The sequence below is a fragment of the Gastrolobium bilobum genome, unplaced genomic scaffold (assembly GCF_033153095.1).
Source record: "Gastrolobium bilobum isolate Gb01-03AN ecotype WA unplaced genomic scaffold, APGP_CSIRO_Gbil_v1 utg2361, whole genome shotgun sequence".
Classification (NCBI taxonomy): Eukaryota; Viridiplantae; Streptophyta; class Magnoliopsida; order Fabales; family Fabaceae; genus Gastrolobium; species Gastrolobium bilobum.
Window position 1 is genome coordinate 88,963 of NW_026898473.1, and position 16,488 is coordinate 105,450.

General features: G+C 35.9%; 1 protein-coding gene across 1 annotated transcript; it reads left to right on the forward strand.

The window, feature by feature from the left end:
• Positions 1-6,469: 6,469 nt before the first annotated feature.
• LOC133316550 (zinc finger BED domain-containing protein RICESLEEPER 1-like) lies at positions 6,470-10,585 on the forward strand. The gene is made up of 2 exons (XM_061518308.1): positions 6,470-6,645; positions 8,466-10,585. The coding sequence occupies exon 2, from the start codon at positions 8,475-8,477 to the stop codon at positions 10,458-10,460; it is 1,986 nt and encodes a 661-aa protein (XP_061374292.1). The 5' UTR covers positions 6,470-6,645; positions 8,466-8,474; the 3' UTR covers positions 10,461-10,585.
• The last annotated feature ends 5,903 nt before the right edge of the window (positions 10,586-16,488 follow it).

Below are 16,488 nucleotides of genomic sequence, written 5' to 3' on the forward strand. Positions count from 1 at the left end.
TTTAAGAATTAAACACACAATATTAGAACTAATAGCTACGCTTAGCCAATTAATACCAAACTTTGGAATCAGAACCTACTCATTTTTTTAAGATTTATCATATTTTTATTTTATTTTTCGCAGCACCTTTCCGGTACGCGCTTTTCCATAGTCAGTATCAGTTCTGGCACCATTTCTCATTATATTAACTTGAAACTTGAAATCACAGTCCTACATATTATTCTAGAAATATTCATGCACTTATTATAATTTTCCGGGATACTTCATCGGTACGCATTTATACCGAGTAGCAGAACCGGTATTTGCACTTTTTGTCAGAAAAGCGACTTTCAGCATTATTAATCACTTACCATAATTATTTAAGTGACACGAGCTGTCGAACTCGCGCAAATTAAAAATTAATTCTTTAGGGTTCAGAAAATTTGCAGTAAAGTGGAAACCCTAAGTCGTCTCTCAAGGAAATTGTTTTGATTAAAATCGCTTATGAGAACAGAAAATAAAAGGGGGGGTTTTAGATTTTGATTCAATAATTAAAGAGGCAGAATATAAATTTGGAATAAAAATTCGTAATTAAAAATAACCAACCTAAGGTTTGGGTTCCATGGACGTCTTTCCTCGGATAAGAAGATATTAGAATCGTGATTGATTTGTCAATCGGATCAGAATCCTTATTTCCAATTGACAACCCTCTCTAAGCGATCGCTTAGCATTTGATCAAAGACGATGCTTCTACTCATACAATCGCAGAGTATCAGCCCGCTTGATTTAAGGTCATAGGGTCAATCAACCTAATCATCAAATCTGATGATTAATCCCTTTCCATAATCGCAATCGCGAACCTCAGATTGAATATCCACGATCGCACGATATCAATCTGAGTTGGGAAGGGAAACAAAACTGATTTGAAATAAACGCAGATCCTCAAGACCAATCCATGGAATCCATTACCCTTAGGTTGATTAAAAGGTTCTTAGCCTCGCATGGCTAAGGTAAACATAATTGAAATAAAAAGAAGAAGAAGAAGAAGAAGAAAAGATGAAGAACGCAATTGAATAAAAACTCAGAGAGAACTTCTCTGTTGTAAAAACTGACTACCAAGGGTTTCCTAGAGTCCCCTTTAAATAGCCGTCACGCAGGACGGCTAGGGTTTTATCGCTTCAGCCCAAACATAAAATAAAAAAACCGAATAAAATAAAATGAAACAATAAAACTTGGCTTTGGGCCACTTAAGTAATTGGGTTTTAATTTAAATTACAAGCCCAATAGTCAAACAAAACTTCAGCAAAACGCGTCCAACTTGGTGTCCAAAATCGACCAGCTTCTAGTCCGAATTGGGCTTAGAGCTCTGCATAAGAATTGTAGCTCTCTGTGTTATCTGAAAAACCCAACAAGAACGGAGTCAATCCGACAACTATGGACCGAGATATGGCCAAAATACAGAAGTAACGTAAAGCTGAAAAATTCTGACGAAAATAAATTAAACCCAATTAAAAACTAAAAACCTAAATTAACTCTAACAATCATTATTTTATTCAAATAAATCCTAAAAATACTAATCAAGAGTAACAAATAAGTGTAACAAAATATGTGTTATCAAATTCCCCCACACTTATCTTTTTGCACTCCTGGGCAAAAACTAAAATTGAAAGTAAATACTAAGATCAACCAATCCTTTCTAACAATTACCAAGCATACAGAAAATATACAAAGATCACAAGTCTTCTACAGATAAATCAATCAGGACAGAAATTCCCTAATCTCAAATCACAAGACCTGCTAACTTCAACTGCAACTGCTAACTGCATAAAAAATGGTTCCTCACAAGATGCTCTCAATTTTTCTCTCAAGTGTATCAGTTAATTCAGTATATCACTCAAATCAACTCAAGAAAATCATCCTACCATAGGCTTGCTCAAGTTCTACTTCTCCACTGCTCATAACACATGCATGCACAAATCAAGAGGGTTTTATGCAGGGTTGTAATGGGGCTGAGGTAAAGGTATGGATGAATATGGAAGAGAAAGCTAAACACCCCAGAATTTTACAAAGAGCAAAAGTTAAGAACTAAACTAAGAACATAAAACAAAGATACTGAAAAGATAAACACTTTTTTTTCTTTTTTCTTTTTTTGTTTTTTGTTTTTTTTTTCTCTTTTTTTTTTCTCTTTTTTGTTTTTTTTGTTTTTTTTGTTTGTTTTTGTTTTGAAGAAGTAAAACCACATAGCAGAAATGAATCAGATGGTCACCCCCCACACTTAAACTTTTGTCCGTCTCGGGCAAACCCCCACACTTAAACACAACATCACAATGAAACCAATGCTCAGTAAAACTCCAGGGTGTGGAATTAATTGGTTTTTCACTTAGGCTTGTAATCAACAATCAAGAGCAGAAACACACAAGAAAGAAAGCATGGCCAGAAGATATGCCATGTATGCAGGCTCAAAACCTCACAAGGGTAAACCAAGTCATGCAATCAACAACACAGAATCAATCAACAGGTAGTTGTAATCCAAGAATCGAGATCAAAGCCCAACAGATTTATGCTATCAAACACTGTGATCTATGTCTACTCTATGTACCACTCAATAATTACCAGAAAGAAAAGGAAAATCTACCTATGAAAAAAATCATAAACTAAAAGAAAGAAAGGAAAAGAAAAATAAAAATGCAAATAACAGAAAGAAAAGAAAAAGAGGGAAGAGAACTCCCTGAACTCCCTAAGGAGAATAAACAGCATCAAGTAGCTTGATTTCTTCCTCACTGGTTTAACACCTTCAAGTAAAATGCGGTGCATGCACATGGAAGGGCTGATTCCCACATTATCTGCTAAAGTCCATCCAATTGCCTTTTTATTTTCTTTCAGCAATGTCAGAAGGTTTACCTCCTGCTCAGGTAGAAGGTTCTTTGCCACAATGACTGGTAGTTGCTCATTCTCTTCAAGAAATGCATATTTCAAGTGGTCGGGCAGAACCTTCAACTCCAATTTCGGAGGCTGCTCAATGGATGGAAGAGGTGTAGTTGGTGGTGCAAATTCTGCAGAAAACAAGTCAGCAGCAATGCCTGTAAACAAATTCTCAGAAACAGAATTAGGATCATCAATAATATCAGCAGGCAATTCAGAAAATGCAGATTCACATTCAGAATCAGAATCATCAATCAGTGCATCATTGAAACCAGAAAGATGAGATGCTATTTCAGCACACACAATGCACTCTTGACTATCACCACAACCACAGAAATCCGAATCAGTAGATGAAAAATCAGAAAAATCAGCAAGGAATTCAGCAGAAACATCCTCAACAACTTCGTCTTCAATGCAGAAAACAGAATGCTCAGATGTATCAGTGCTCTGCTTCTTGGAGCTAGTGTCACTTCCCTTAGATGACTCAGCAGCAGTGTGGTTTGGCTCTTCCATATGCTCGCCAGACCGCAGAGTAATAGCACTCACATTTCCGCTTCCCTTTGGATTTGGAACTGTTTGGGATGGAAGGGAGCTGCCACTTGCTTGTTGATTTTGACTCATTGACGTTGCAAGTTGGCTAATCTGTGTTTGCAGATTCTGGAGGGAAAACTCAGTAATGTGCTGGAACTGCAGATTGTTAGTTGCCATCTGCTTCACTAAATCCTCCAAAGAAGGGTCATTGCTACTAGCTCGCTGCTGCACTAGTGGCTGTTGCATTTGCTGCTGCATTGGCTGTGGAGGTGCAAATTGGTGAAAATTTTGCCTCTGTTTTGAAGGTACAAACTGCTGCCTCTGCTGGAATGGTGCACTTTGCTGATTCTGCTGGAATGGTGCACTTTGCTGATTCTGGCTCCATTTGAGATTGGGATGATTTTTCCAGCCAGGATTATATATATTGTAGAAGGGATTATTTTGCTGCTGGTAATGTGGCTTTCCAGGAAAAACTGCAGCAACAGACTGATCAACTTGGAAACCGCTGTCTGGAAAGGAAGGACAAGCATCTGTAGGGTGAAAAATTGGATACATAGCAAACAGAAGCAAAAATAAATCTACTAAAAATACTAAATGAACTCAGAATGCTATGGGACCAACTCTCCTGAACTCTAATTGACCTTACGGACTCAAGAATCAAATAAAATTTTTTCGAAAAATAAAATAAAATAGTAAACAAAGGAATTTGGCAAAACCAGGGCCTGATAAGTGAGGCAAAGCCTCACGCTTTTTGACAGGGATGATCGTCTCCTTCAGCTAACCAATTTTCAGAGCGATCAGAGCAAGTTGAACAAGTTCAGAAATACCCGATACATCCTGGAACCAATCGCTCAAACTGAAGTAATACCGATTTCCCCAATTTTATTTTATTTTTTTTATTGATTGATTTTTTTTTTTTGATTGATTTTTTTTTTTTTTTCAAAAACGAAAATTAAAGAAAAAGAAGATGAAGATGAAAAAGAAGATGATCAAGAATCAGAAAACGATTTAGACCGATGCAATTTCCCCGGCAACGGCGCCAAATTTGACACGAGCTGTCAAACTCGCGCAAATTAAAAATTAATTCTTTAGGGTTCAGAAAATTTGCAGTAAAGTGGAAACCCTAAGTCGTCTCTCAAGGAAATTATTTTGATTAAAATCGCTTATGAGAACAGAAAATAAAAGGGGGGGTTTTAGATTTTGATTCAATAATTAAAGAGGCAGAATATAAATTTGGAATAAAAATTCGTAATTAAAAATAACCAACCTAAGGTTTGGGTTCCATGGACGTCTTTCCTCGGATAAGAAGATATTAGAATCGTGATTGATTTGTCAATCGGATCAGAATCCTTATTTCCAATTGACAACCCTCTCTAAGCGATCGCTTAGCATTTGATCAAAGACGATGCTTCTACTCATACAATCGCAGAGTATCAGCCCGCTTGATTTAAGGTCATAGGGTCAATCAACCTAATCATCAAATCTGATGATTAATCCATTTCCATAATCGCAATCGCGAACCTCAGATTGAATATCCACGATCGCACGATATCAATCTGAGTTGGGAAGGGAAACAAAACTGATTTGAAATAAACGCAGATCCTCAAGACCAATCCATGGAATCCATTACCCTTAGGTTGATTAAAAGGTTCTTAGCCTCGCATGGCTAAGGTAAACATAATTGAAATAAAAAGAAGAAGAAGAAGAAGAAAAGATGAAGAACGCAATTGAATAAAAACTCAGAGAGAACTTCTCTGTTGTAAAAACTGACTACCAAGGGTTTCCTAGAGTCCCCTTTAAATAGCCGTCACGCAGGACGGCTAGGGTTTTATCGCTTCAGCCCAAACATAAAATAAAAAAACCGAATAAAATAAAATGAAACAATAAAACTTGGCTTTGGGCCACTTAAGTAATTGGGTTTTAATTTAAATTACAAGCCCAATAGTCAACAAAACTTCAGCAAAACGCGTCCAACTTGGTGTCCAAAATCGACCAGCTTCTAGTCCGAATTGGGCTTAGAGCTCTGCATAAGAATTGTAGCTCTCTGTGTTATCTGAAAAACCCAACAAGAACGGAGTCAATCCGACAACTATGGACCGAGATATGGCCAAAATACAGAAGTAACGTAAAGCTGAAAAATTCTGACGAAAATAAATTAAACCCAATTAAAAACTAAAAACCTAAATTAACTCTAACAATCATTATTTTATTCAAATAAATCCTAAAAATACTAATCAAGAGTAACAAATAAGTGTAACAAAATATGTGTTATCATTAAGCCTTATCATAATTATTAGGGTCAATTATGAAATTATTTCCTAATTTCTCATAATTAATTAATTAACTTCCTTAATTAACGGTGCGGGTTCTTACACTACCCCTTTTAATACCGTTCAATTACAATCTTATCCAACGGTCGATATTTGTGATATAAAAAAACCTTTTTTTCCCATTCCTTTCTCCTCACTTCCTCTCACACCTTTTCTCTCTCCTCCCTTTCTCTCTTTCTCGAAAAATGATCTCTGTTCTCTCTATGTTATGTCCAACAACAGACCTACTTGGTTTCATAACATAGGACATCTGGGTTTATTTTTTCTTGACACCCCATTTCAATTTTTTATGTAAATGCTCATAACAATGGCTGAGTTGAATGAATTGAGAAAAAAGCTTGTACCTTTTTTTGATGCTGAAGGGCCATTGAAGAAAGAGAAAGGGGAGGAGATAGAAAGAGTGAGAGACAATGAGAGAGAGAAAGGGTAAAAGAGTTTATTTTTATATAGTAAATCTCCACCGTTGGATGAAATTGTAATATAATAATATTGAAAAGAATAAGCAAAAGTAAGCAAATTAAGAGTAAGTAGAATAACCTATCCCGAATATGTATGAATTAATATTTGCTTAGTTCTCCGTTTTTTTTTGTCTTTTGTCTTTTGTAAAGCTTAGTTCTCCTTAACGCGATAGTAATTATAATTACCAACATCAAATTTCAAAATAATAAACATAAAAGCGCACATCGTATATAACAGAACGATGCGTTTTAACCTCTAAGCAGAGACGAAGAATCGGAGCTGATTTGCCTGTGTGACCAAATTGCTCTCTTCTTTATTTCCTATGCTTCTTCTTCCTTCATCTTTTTTTCAATTAGGGTTTTCTTCAAACCTCTTTTTTCTTCTTCGAACTCACCAGCCGGAATCCTAGCCATTCTGCGACAAGGTATGTTTCGTTTCTTTCTACAATTTCTTTATCAAGATTATACGTTTACATGTTCTTTTATTTTATTTTTTCACGTATACATGTTCTTTGAATCTGCCTTGGTAATTTTATTGTCCATTGTGAAAAAAAAATTGATGTACAATTTTGAATCTTGTAAAAGAGAAATTATTTGTCTTTGTTTACACAATTGTTATTGGGTGTCTCAAACTTGAGTAAAATTCATGCCTCCCCCCTCCCCCTTTTTTATTTACAACTTTTTCAATTTTTGTGGTAGTATTTTTCGATTTTATTTCTTTTGAGAAATGGAGTGTTGTTTTAGGTTTACCTTTTTTTTTTTCTTTCTAAAATTATTTTAATGTACAGCTACGGTTGTTATTGGTAATGGAATTGAATTGTTTCTTGATGTTATTTGTGTTTGATTTCACAATAGAAATGAGAATTTTGGTGATTAATCAGTGGAAAATATTAAAAGATAAAAATCAGTGAAGATATATGTATATATATGAAGTATTAAAATTTCTTGTATTCTTTGTTTTTGTATATTTTTAAAATTTTTAAAATATCTAACCACTGGCTAGAATGTTTGTGACTAAATTTTACTATCCCTGTTTCTAAACTTTGAGAACTGAGAAATCATCCTGGATCTTGTTTTTGAGCATCGATGACTTCTGGGAAATTTTACTATCCCACTTTCTTCTACATGAGTCCTGTCAAGTACTGAATAATAGTACACCACTGATAATCTTTAGGTGTTAAGATGCAGTATAAAGGTTAGAGGCAAGATCAAAAGGTTAAGAGTCTATAATTTTGTTTATGTGACTTATGGACATTTAGATTACTTGGTTCACTTCTGAAGCTTCGGTTTTCTACAAAGCTTTTACTCTTGTAGCAAGTATAGAATTGGATATTTGTGAATATTATAATATTGGGCTTATTTGTATACTTTATGCTGGTGCTTCCTCCCTTCCTCTTCAATTTTAGTACATCCTGACTTCTTCATAATTCTTTTGATAATTTCCGCATAATCTTTATTAAACTCAGTATAAAGCATAGTTCTGAAAACTGGGCCAGTTCAGCTGGCTCAAATGGTGAACCAGCTGGTATACCGGTCCGGTTATATGCTTTAAACTGTGTGTGCTAGAAACTGATCAAAGGTCAACTGAAACAACCTATTAGCTGGAATAATGTAAATCAGAGGCAGCTTGGTACCTTAATCTGGATTTGATTATCTTGAACAAGGGCTTCCAAGGTGTTTTTTTGTCCTTGGCTTCAAAATCGTGAAGTTTGGGATTCTAACACCACAAATTGGACTGGAGGGCAGGTGCCTGAGTCTGACCACCAGTCCACCCATGCTCTATTTATATATGCCATGCATACTGTTATTGTGTACTTATTGATAATGCAAAACTATTAGAGCCTTTAAAAATTAAAGAAATTAATTTTAAGTACAGCCTGGTTGAAACACTAATCGGTAAACTATTAATTGTATAATAAAGTGTGTACTATTGCGTGTTGGACAAGGTTTGATAATGTGGTCAATCTTTTCATAGAAGCTGATGAGTGAATTATGTTTTACATTACCCCTCTTAAATAGACCTCCTAAGTAGGGTATTGCTCCTTTTGTCTTTAAATTTATGGTTACATTTTGATTTTGTTTTTTATTATTCAGATTTAAAACCTTCTTGCTGCTATGTCATTATTAACACACATGTGCCCTCACACACAATAGGCAATGCAAAGATGCTATCCTGTTCATTGTATTTTTATATTTTTGAATGGAAAATGTTGTATGGAATTTTATGGGAATGCTTTTGTTCCAGGTTCATGCGATGGACTTGTCTGATGCTGTAATAGTCAAATCTAGTAGATTGAAATCTGTCGTATGGAATGATTTTGATAGGATTAAAAAAGGCGATACCTGTGTGGCTGTTTGTAGGCATTGTAAAAAGAAACTGAGTGGATCAAGTACCAGTGGAACATCACACCTAAGGAACCATTTAATCAGGTGTCAGAGAAGGTCTAACCATGGCATAGCACAATACATTACAGCCAGAGAAAAGAGAAAAGAAGGGACTCTTGCAATTGCAAATTTCAATGTAGATCAAGATCCAAACAAAGATGATGCCCTTAACCTTGTGAATATTAAATTTGAGCAGACACAGTTGAAAGATGACTCTGTCAACACTGGAACTAGCAACTTTGATCAAAGACGGAGTCGATTTGATCTTGCTCGCATGATTATTCTACATGGATATCCATTGGCTATGGTTGAACATGTTGGTTTCCGAGCTTTCGTGAAACATCTACAGCCCTTGTTTGAGCTTGTGACGTTGAATAGGGTTGAGGCTGATTGTATTGAGATTTATGAGAAAGAGAAAAAAAAGATGAATGAGATGTTGGATAAATTGCCTGGAAAAATCAGTCTTAGTGCTGATGTCTGGACTGCTATGGATGACGCTGAGTATTTGTGTTTGACATCAAATTACATAGATGAATCATGGCAGTTGAGAAGGAGGATATTAAATTTTATAAGGATTGATCCTTTTCATACTGAAGACATGCTTTCAGAAGCTATCATGACTTGTCTGATGGATTGGGATATTGACCGTAAATTGTTCTCCATGATATTGGATAGTTGTTCTACCAGTGATAACATTGCTATTAGAATCAGTGAGAGACTTTTGCAAAACAGGTTTCTTTATTGTAATGGTCAATTATTTGACATGCGCTGTGCCACAAATGTTCTTAACGACATGGTTCAGCATGCTTTGGGAGCTGTAAGCGAAATAGTCAATAAGATTCGAGAAACAATTCATTATATTAAAAGTTCACAAACTATACTGGCAAAGTTCAATGAGATGGCTAAAGAAGTAGGGATCCTGAGTCAAAAGTCTTTATTACTAGATAATCCATTGCAATGGAATTCCACATATTCAATGCTTGAAGTTGCTTTAGAATTCAGGGATGTTTTTATTCTTTTGCAAGAAAATGATACTGCCTACAAAATCTGTTTATCTGATGTTGAGTGGGAGAGAATTACTGCAGTTACCAGCTATTTGAAGCTTTTTGTTGAGGTTGTAAATGTTTTCACTAAGAGCAGGTATCCAACTGCAAATATATATTTCCCTGAGCTGTGTGATGTTAAGTTGCATTTGATTGAATGGTGCAAGAATTCAGATGAGTATATCAGTTCTTTGGCGTCAAGATTGAGGAGCAAGTTTGATGAGTACTGGGAGAAATGTAGCTTAGGGTTGGCGGTTGCAGCCATGTTAGATCCTAGATTCAAGATGAAGTTGGTAGATTATTATTATCCACAAATCTATGGTAGCACATCTGCAGGTCGAATTGAAGAGGTCTTTGAGGGCGTGAAGGCTCTATACAATAAACATTCAATAGGCTCCCCATTATCTCATGATCAAGGTTTGGCCTGGCAAGTTGGCAGCGGTCCACTTTGCTTACAAGGTTCTGCAAAGGACTCCAGGGATAGACTGATGGGGTTTGACAAATTCCTCCATGAAACTTCTGAGGGTGAAGGTGCTAAATCAGATCTAGAAAAGTACTTAGAAGAACCTCTCTTTCCACGGAATGTTGATTTCAGCATATTAAATTGGTGGAGAGTTCACACTCCCAGGTATCCTGTCTTATCCATGATGGCACGGAATATTTTAGGAATTCCAATGTCAAAAGTTGCACCAGAGTTGGCATTTAATTATAGCGGAAAAGTCCTTGATCGTGATTGGAGCTCACTTAATCCTGCTACTGTCCAAGCTTTGGTGTGTTCACAAGATTGGATACGGAGTGAACTGGAAAATTAGAATTTGCTTTTCCCCTGCATTCTAACTGTACATGCCTATTCTCCTCTTAGAAATATTTCCATTGTAAGTTAGATCTTCTAACTCCACATTTCAATTCTCATGACATTTTTGTATGAAGGTTCTTTTTAGCCCATAGCCTTATGCAGCTTAGCAAGTTGATTTTATGATTTATTTTACATTATTTTTTTTAATTGTTTCAGTCAGATGTGGGTTGTTGAAAACAAAATTGCTTATCATATGCGGCACTAGGAGAACTGTAAACATTTGTCTGCATAAACCAACCTTTCTTCATCTCAAATATACCAATTTTTCTATCAAAGTAATTTTTAATTTAATTAGGTTAGTTTAGTGTTTACAATCTAACCAACTGTCACCATAGTTAGCATTGGTTGTCTTTTTTATTAGATAATTTAAAAGTGATAATTTGAACATTGCTGAACTATGTTTTTTCTAAAAAATTTATTTGCAATATCATCCTCCTCGGGTGTCTCCTCTGATTTGGAAACTTTAATTATTGTTTGATATTTGACATGTCACTCCCTGGATGATTTTTTGGTTCATGGAAAGCTCATTTGGAATGCCTTAAATAAAGGATTGGGGAAAGGGTCAAAGGTGGGGTAGAGATGTAGGTCTTAAAAAGGAAGAGTATGTGATTGCAGTGAGGTTGAGACTACTGTGCAATTTTGGTTGCGTAGTGGCTGTCTTACGGATGTTTCACACAATTTTGTATCGATATGATGGAAATAATGCAACTTTTGAAGTATTGAGTATAACATCTTTTTATACGAGTTAAGCTGTTTTGTTTCAAAGCTAAGGGGAATGTATTTCTAATGTTATATGAGATAATTTTTCTCATGCAATATATAAAAAAGTGTGAATTTTTTTTTTCTTTTTCTTTTCCCGAGTGGATTTTGCATTTTTGTGTGTGTTGCATAACACAAATGAGACAATTTATTTCATTTAGCATGAAAAATATATTTCAGCAAAAGCTAATGTGTTCAGGTTGTGATTTTACACTAAACGCTGCTGCTATTTTTTTCCCCTTACTAATTACAGCTTTTTAAAAAGATTATTTTAAGCTTTTTGATTCTTGATTATTTCACAATTTGGAGAGAAAACTACTTACTTATCTTTCATTTTTTTTAAATTATTTTATACTAAAATTGGTAATTTGTTACATAAAGTAATTTTTTTATGCATAAGCACAGGAGCACTTGTTAATACATCATATTTTGAAAAACTATAGCAATTGACAGTCATTATCTAGATAGGGAAATTATTAAATAGGCATATTGTTCCCTCTAATTTGCTGGAATAAAAATAAAGTATAATTTCCTATAAGGGTATACTATTTATTTGCTTCGTATGGCTAATTTGAACCCAAAAAAGAAAAAGAAAAGAAATCTAAAAAAATCTGTGAAGTGCTGTAAGCCGAAAGTTAAACAAACACTAATTACAGGCATTTTGAAAAGATGAGTCTTTAAAATGCAACAATCTAAGATTCTCACGTCTTCTTAAATCATATCTAGAAAGAAACAAAATAATTATAATCATATCTAGAGAAAGCCCACAGACTTTCTCACTCAACTGGATTGAGTTGTTGTTGGTAACATCATAGACTTTGCTTGCATTGATCTAAATTTTCTTATGTTACATGATTCATTGGTAGAATTGTTGGTACGTGTTGTCTTATCTTTTATCCTATAGCACCGACACCGACACGGGATACATGACACGACACGACATTCCGATATGTTAATTCTAAAAAATGTTAGATTTCGACACGTTAGGACACGTTTTGATATTAAATAATATTTTTAATTTATGTAGTGTATATTATATTTAATATTCAATAATTTAATAAAAGAAATAAAGTTAAACTTATAATAGACATCAATTTTGCAAAGAAACATAAGATATCGCAAATATTTATATTAAACTCAATAAAATGGTAATCATAATCCAACGAATCTAATAGTTAAAATTAAAAACGCAACACAACTTTTGAACCATCTTTTGAGTTTCTGCAACACATGTTGGAGTATCGGAGAATGTCGGACACGACACGTCAAGATTTTTGAAGTGTCGGTTGAAGAGGAAAAACAACAGTTCGAGTGGATGGATCCGGTTTTTGATTCTTATCTTACCATTGTTAGTTCTCAAACACAATTTAACGCTCTTGAAACGTATGAAAGTTAAGTGGAATTCTTTACCAAATACAAATTGAAATGGATGAAGGTTGAATTTTGACTTAATTATTGTAGTTTATTACTTTTCATGGACGCGTGGATTGGTGAGAGTGAGACATTTAGAAAATATGCTGGATTTTTAACTATTTATGTAGACATGCATAAGTCATAATAAATTGTAATCAAAATTAAACAATTAATAGAAAGTTAAGTATATTGGAACAAAATGGTTTGGAGATTTACTATGTGATTAATTGTTTTGTTTGGAACTGTAAATATAAGCAATTATTTCTTGCTTGGTTTGAAGGAATGGAAATTGTAATGAGAATAACTATTAGAGTAAAGTATCACTTAAGGGTATATTTGTAATGTCAGCTGAGGGCACTTTTGTAATAGCTCAAGTAAGGATTAGTTAGTGTGGAACTGATTCTGTTCAAACAGAATCAGTGACGTGTCATCAATGTATCTCTATAAAGATCAACGTGTACAGTTCCTGATTCATTAAGAAAATATATGAAATACTTTAGCTTTCTCCCTCTTCAGCATTCTATGAATGTCTTCTCTCTCTCGTTCATCTCTTTCTTCATTTCTTTGATGGTATCAGAGCTCTCTTCCTGAGGGCCTGATACGAACGTGTTCACCATAGCTTCCGCATTGCCATCTCCGTCACTGTCTTCCACCGTAAACGCAACAGCAGAAGCTCGATCTTCATCGTCTTCGTCACTGTTCAACCACACGATCTCAGTCAAGCTAACTGAGAGCAACTTTCTTCTGTGGAATCAGGTTGTAGAACCTGTCATCACTTCTCACCAACTCCACAAATTTCTTGTCAACCCTAAAGTTCCTCTACAGTACGAGTCAAAACAAGATCGAGAAAATGAAGCAATCAACCCTGCATACACTGACTGGATCCGTCAGGATCAGATGCTCCTTTCATGGATTTTGTCAACGATCTCCGAAGATATACTGAACGAGATCTTAGGAGTCAGTCATGCATACGAAGCGTGGGACCAGATTCACAAGTTCTTCCAAGGAATGATGAGATCTAAAGCTCATCAACTTAGATCTGAGCTTCGAACCATGAAGAAAGGTGGAAGATCAGTTGCTGAGTACCTTAGACGTTTCAAATCACTGTGTGATGAACTGAAAGCTATCAAGAGTCCTGTATCCTTTGAAGAACAAGCCGAAATAATCTTGGCTGGACTTCCTGCAGAGTTTAATCCTTTTGTCACATCTGTAAGAGCTCGTGAGAATCCTTACTCGATAAATGATTTGCGAGTTGAATTAATGTCCTATGAACAGATGCTAACAAAGCAGAATGAAACACTCCTTGCTGAATCAATGTCTGTGAATGTTGTGCAAACAACTTCTGCTGATCAGAAGGACGAATCTGCACCTGGCAGAACTCCATTTGGTGTTATCCAACAGAATCATGATCAAAACTTTCAAAGCCAAAGGTCATATGGTTTCAGTAGAGGAAGAGGAAGGTCATTTGTTCGTAACAACAGAAATAGCAGGGGTAGAGGACGCAACAACCTGCAATGTCAGCTTTGCTACAAATTTAGACATAGTGTTCAAAGCTGTTGGTACAGGTTTGATGAAAATTTTGCACCTGAATCATCCTCACCTGAAGCTCCACACTATTTTCCAGTTACTCAACAATCTTTTCGAAGGCCACATCAGTATATTCGACCTCCTGCAAATCCTCCTCAAGTGCTGCTCACAGCAAATCAACTCACAACAAATCAACTTTAGAACACACTTCAACCACAGTGTAATGTTGCCTCACAAGGACAAGGAATCCTGCCAACTCCTCAAAATGTTCAAGCTATTGAGTGGTATCCGGACTCAGGAGCTTCTCACCATGTCACAGCACATCCTCAAAATCTTCTACAAAGTACTCAGTTGTCAGGAGCAGATCAAGTCTACATAGGGAATGGCCAAGGTCTAAGGGTTAATGCTACTGGTTTATCCTCCTTTCCCTCTCCTTTTAAACCACACACTTAACTACACCTTGACAATCTATTACTTGTACCTTCTATCACCAAAAACCTCATTAGTGTGAGTAAATTTGCCAGAGATAATGGAGTTTATTTTGAATTTCACCCCTTTACTTGTTGTGTAAAATCACAGGAATCTCATGAAGTGCTGCTGGAGGGTGACTTGGGTTCAGATGGTTTATATCGCTTCAAAGAAATCTGTCTCACTCCCAACTCAAGACAGAATTGTCATTCTACCTCACTGTCTCTTTGTAATACACCTATAAGTCATAGTTACATTTCTTCCAGTGTAAATTCGAAGTCTACAATAAATGTAACCTCTAGTCATCAGAAAGCTGTAGCTTCCTCATATATGTACTCCTTATGGCATTGTCGTTTAGGTCATCCTCATACTGAGGCTCTTAATTCTGTTTTGAAGTCTTGTAATCTCCCTATTCCAAATAAAAATGATGTTGAATTCTGCTCAGTTTGTTGTTTGGGTAAAATACATAGGTATCATTCTCCACCATCTACCACAGTTTATGCAAAACCTTTTGACTTGATATTCAGTGATCTGTGGGGTCCTGCCCCTATGACATCTACTTTAGGCTTTACATACTATATATCATTTGTGGATGCCCACTCCAGATATACCTGGATTTACCCTCTCAAACAGAAATCTGAGGCATTAGTGATATTTTCTCAATTTCAAGCTCTTGTCTCCAATCACTTTCAATCCTCTATAAAAGCCCTCCAAACTGACCGGGGAGGAGAATTTCGATCCTTTCATCAAACTTTAAAACAACAGGGTATTGTTCATAGGATCACATGTCCTCACACTCATCATCAAAATGGAGTGGTTGAGAGGAAACCTCGTCACATAGTAGAAACTGGTCTCACATTGCTTGCTCATGCATCTCTACCCATCAAGTTTTGGGATCATGCATTCATTTCAGCTGTTCATCTCATAAATTGTCTTCCAACAGCTGCATTGAATTTTGAAGTACCCTTCACCAAGCTTTATAAATCCACTCCTGACTATACAAGCCTTAAGGTCTTTGGCTGTGCATGTTTCCCATTCTTGAGACCTTATAACAACCACAAATTAGACTTTAGAAGTAGTGAGTGCATATTCCTTGGTTACTCTCCTAATCATAAAGGTTATAAATGCTTGAACTCTTCTGGTCGTTTGTTCATCTCTAAAGATGTTCTCTTCAATGAAACAAAATTTCCTTATTCTTCCTGGACAGCTGTACACTCCTCTGATCCTGTATGTCCTGGTTCACAGCCCATTACAAATTTAATTCCCTTGGTTCCATCTTCACCTTTGCATACAGTTCCTTCATCTTTTGGTCATCAGCTGTCATCTCATACCTCATGTAGCTCACACACTGTTGATTCCAACACTGCCACCTTTGTACAACAGTGTAACTCTTCTCTCCTAGTCTCTTTTCCTTCAGAATTTCCCCACTCAGCTGTGTCACCATCGTCATCCTCCAAAGCAGCAAGCACTTCACATTTCCACAATGATCAGACACCTTCAAGTTCAGGTACTCCTTTATCCTCTCCTTTATTTACTTCTTCATCTTCCAACATCAGTTCTGGTTCAGAATATGTCCCTTATGGCACCCTTTCTCCTTCATCTGATCACACCATTATTACCCGCTCCAAATCTGCCCTTATACCTCAAATTCTTCTAACCACCCTTGAACCTACATCAGTCAAACATGCTCTTTGTAATCCTTATTGGCTTACTGCCATGCAATCCGAATTCCAAGCTCTTCAAGCAAACAATACCTGGACCTTGGTTCCTCTTCCCAAAAACAGAATGGCTATTGGTTGCAAGTGGGTTTTCCGAAT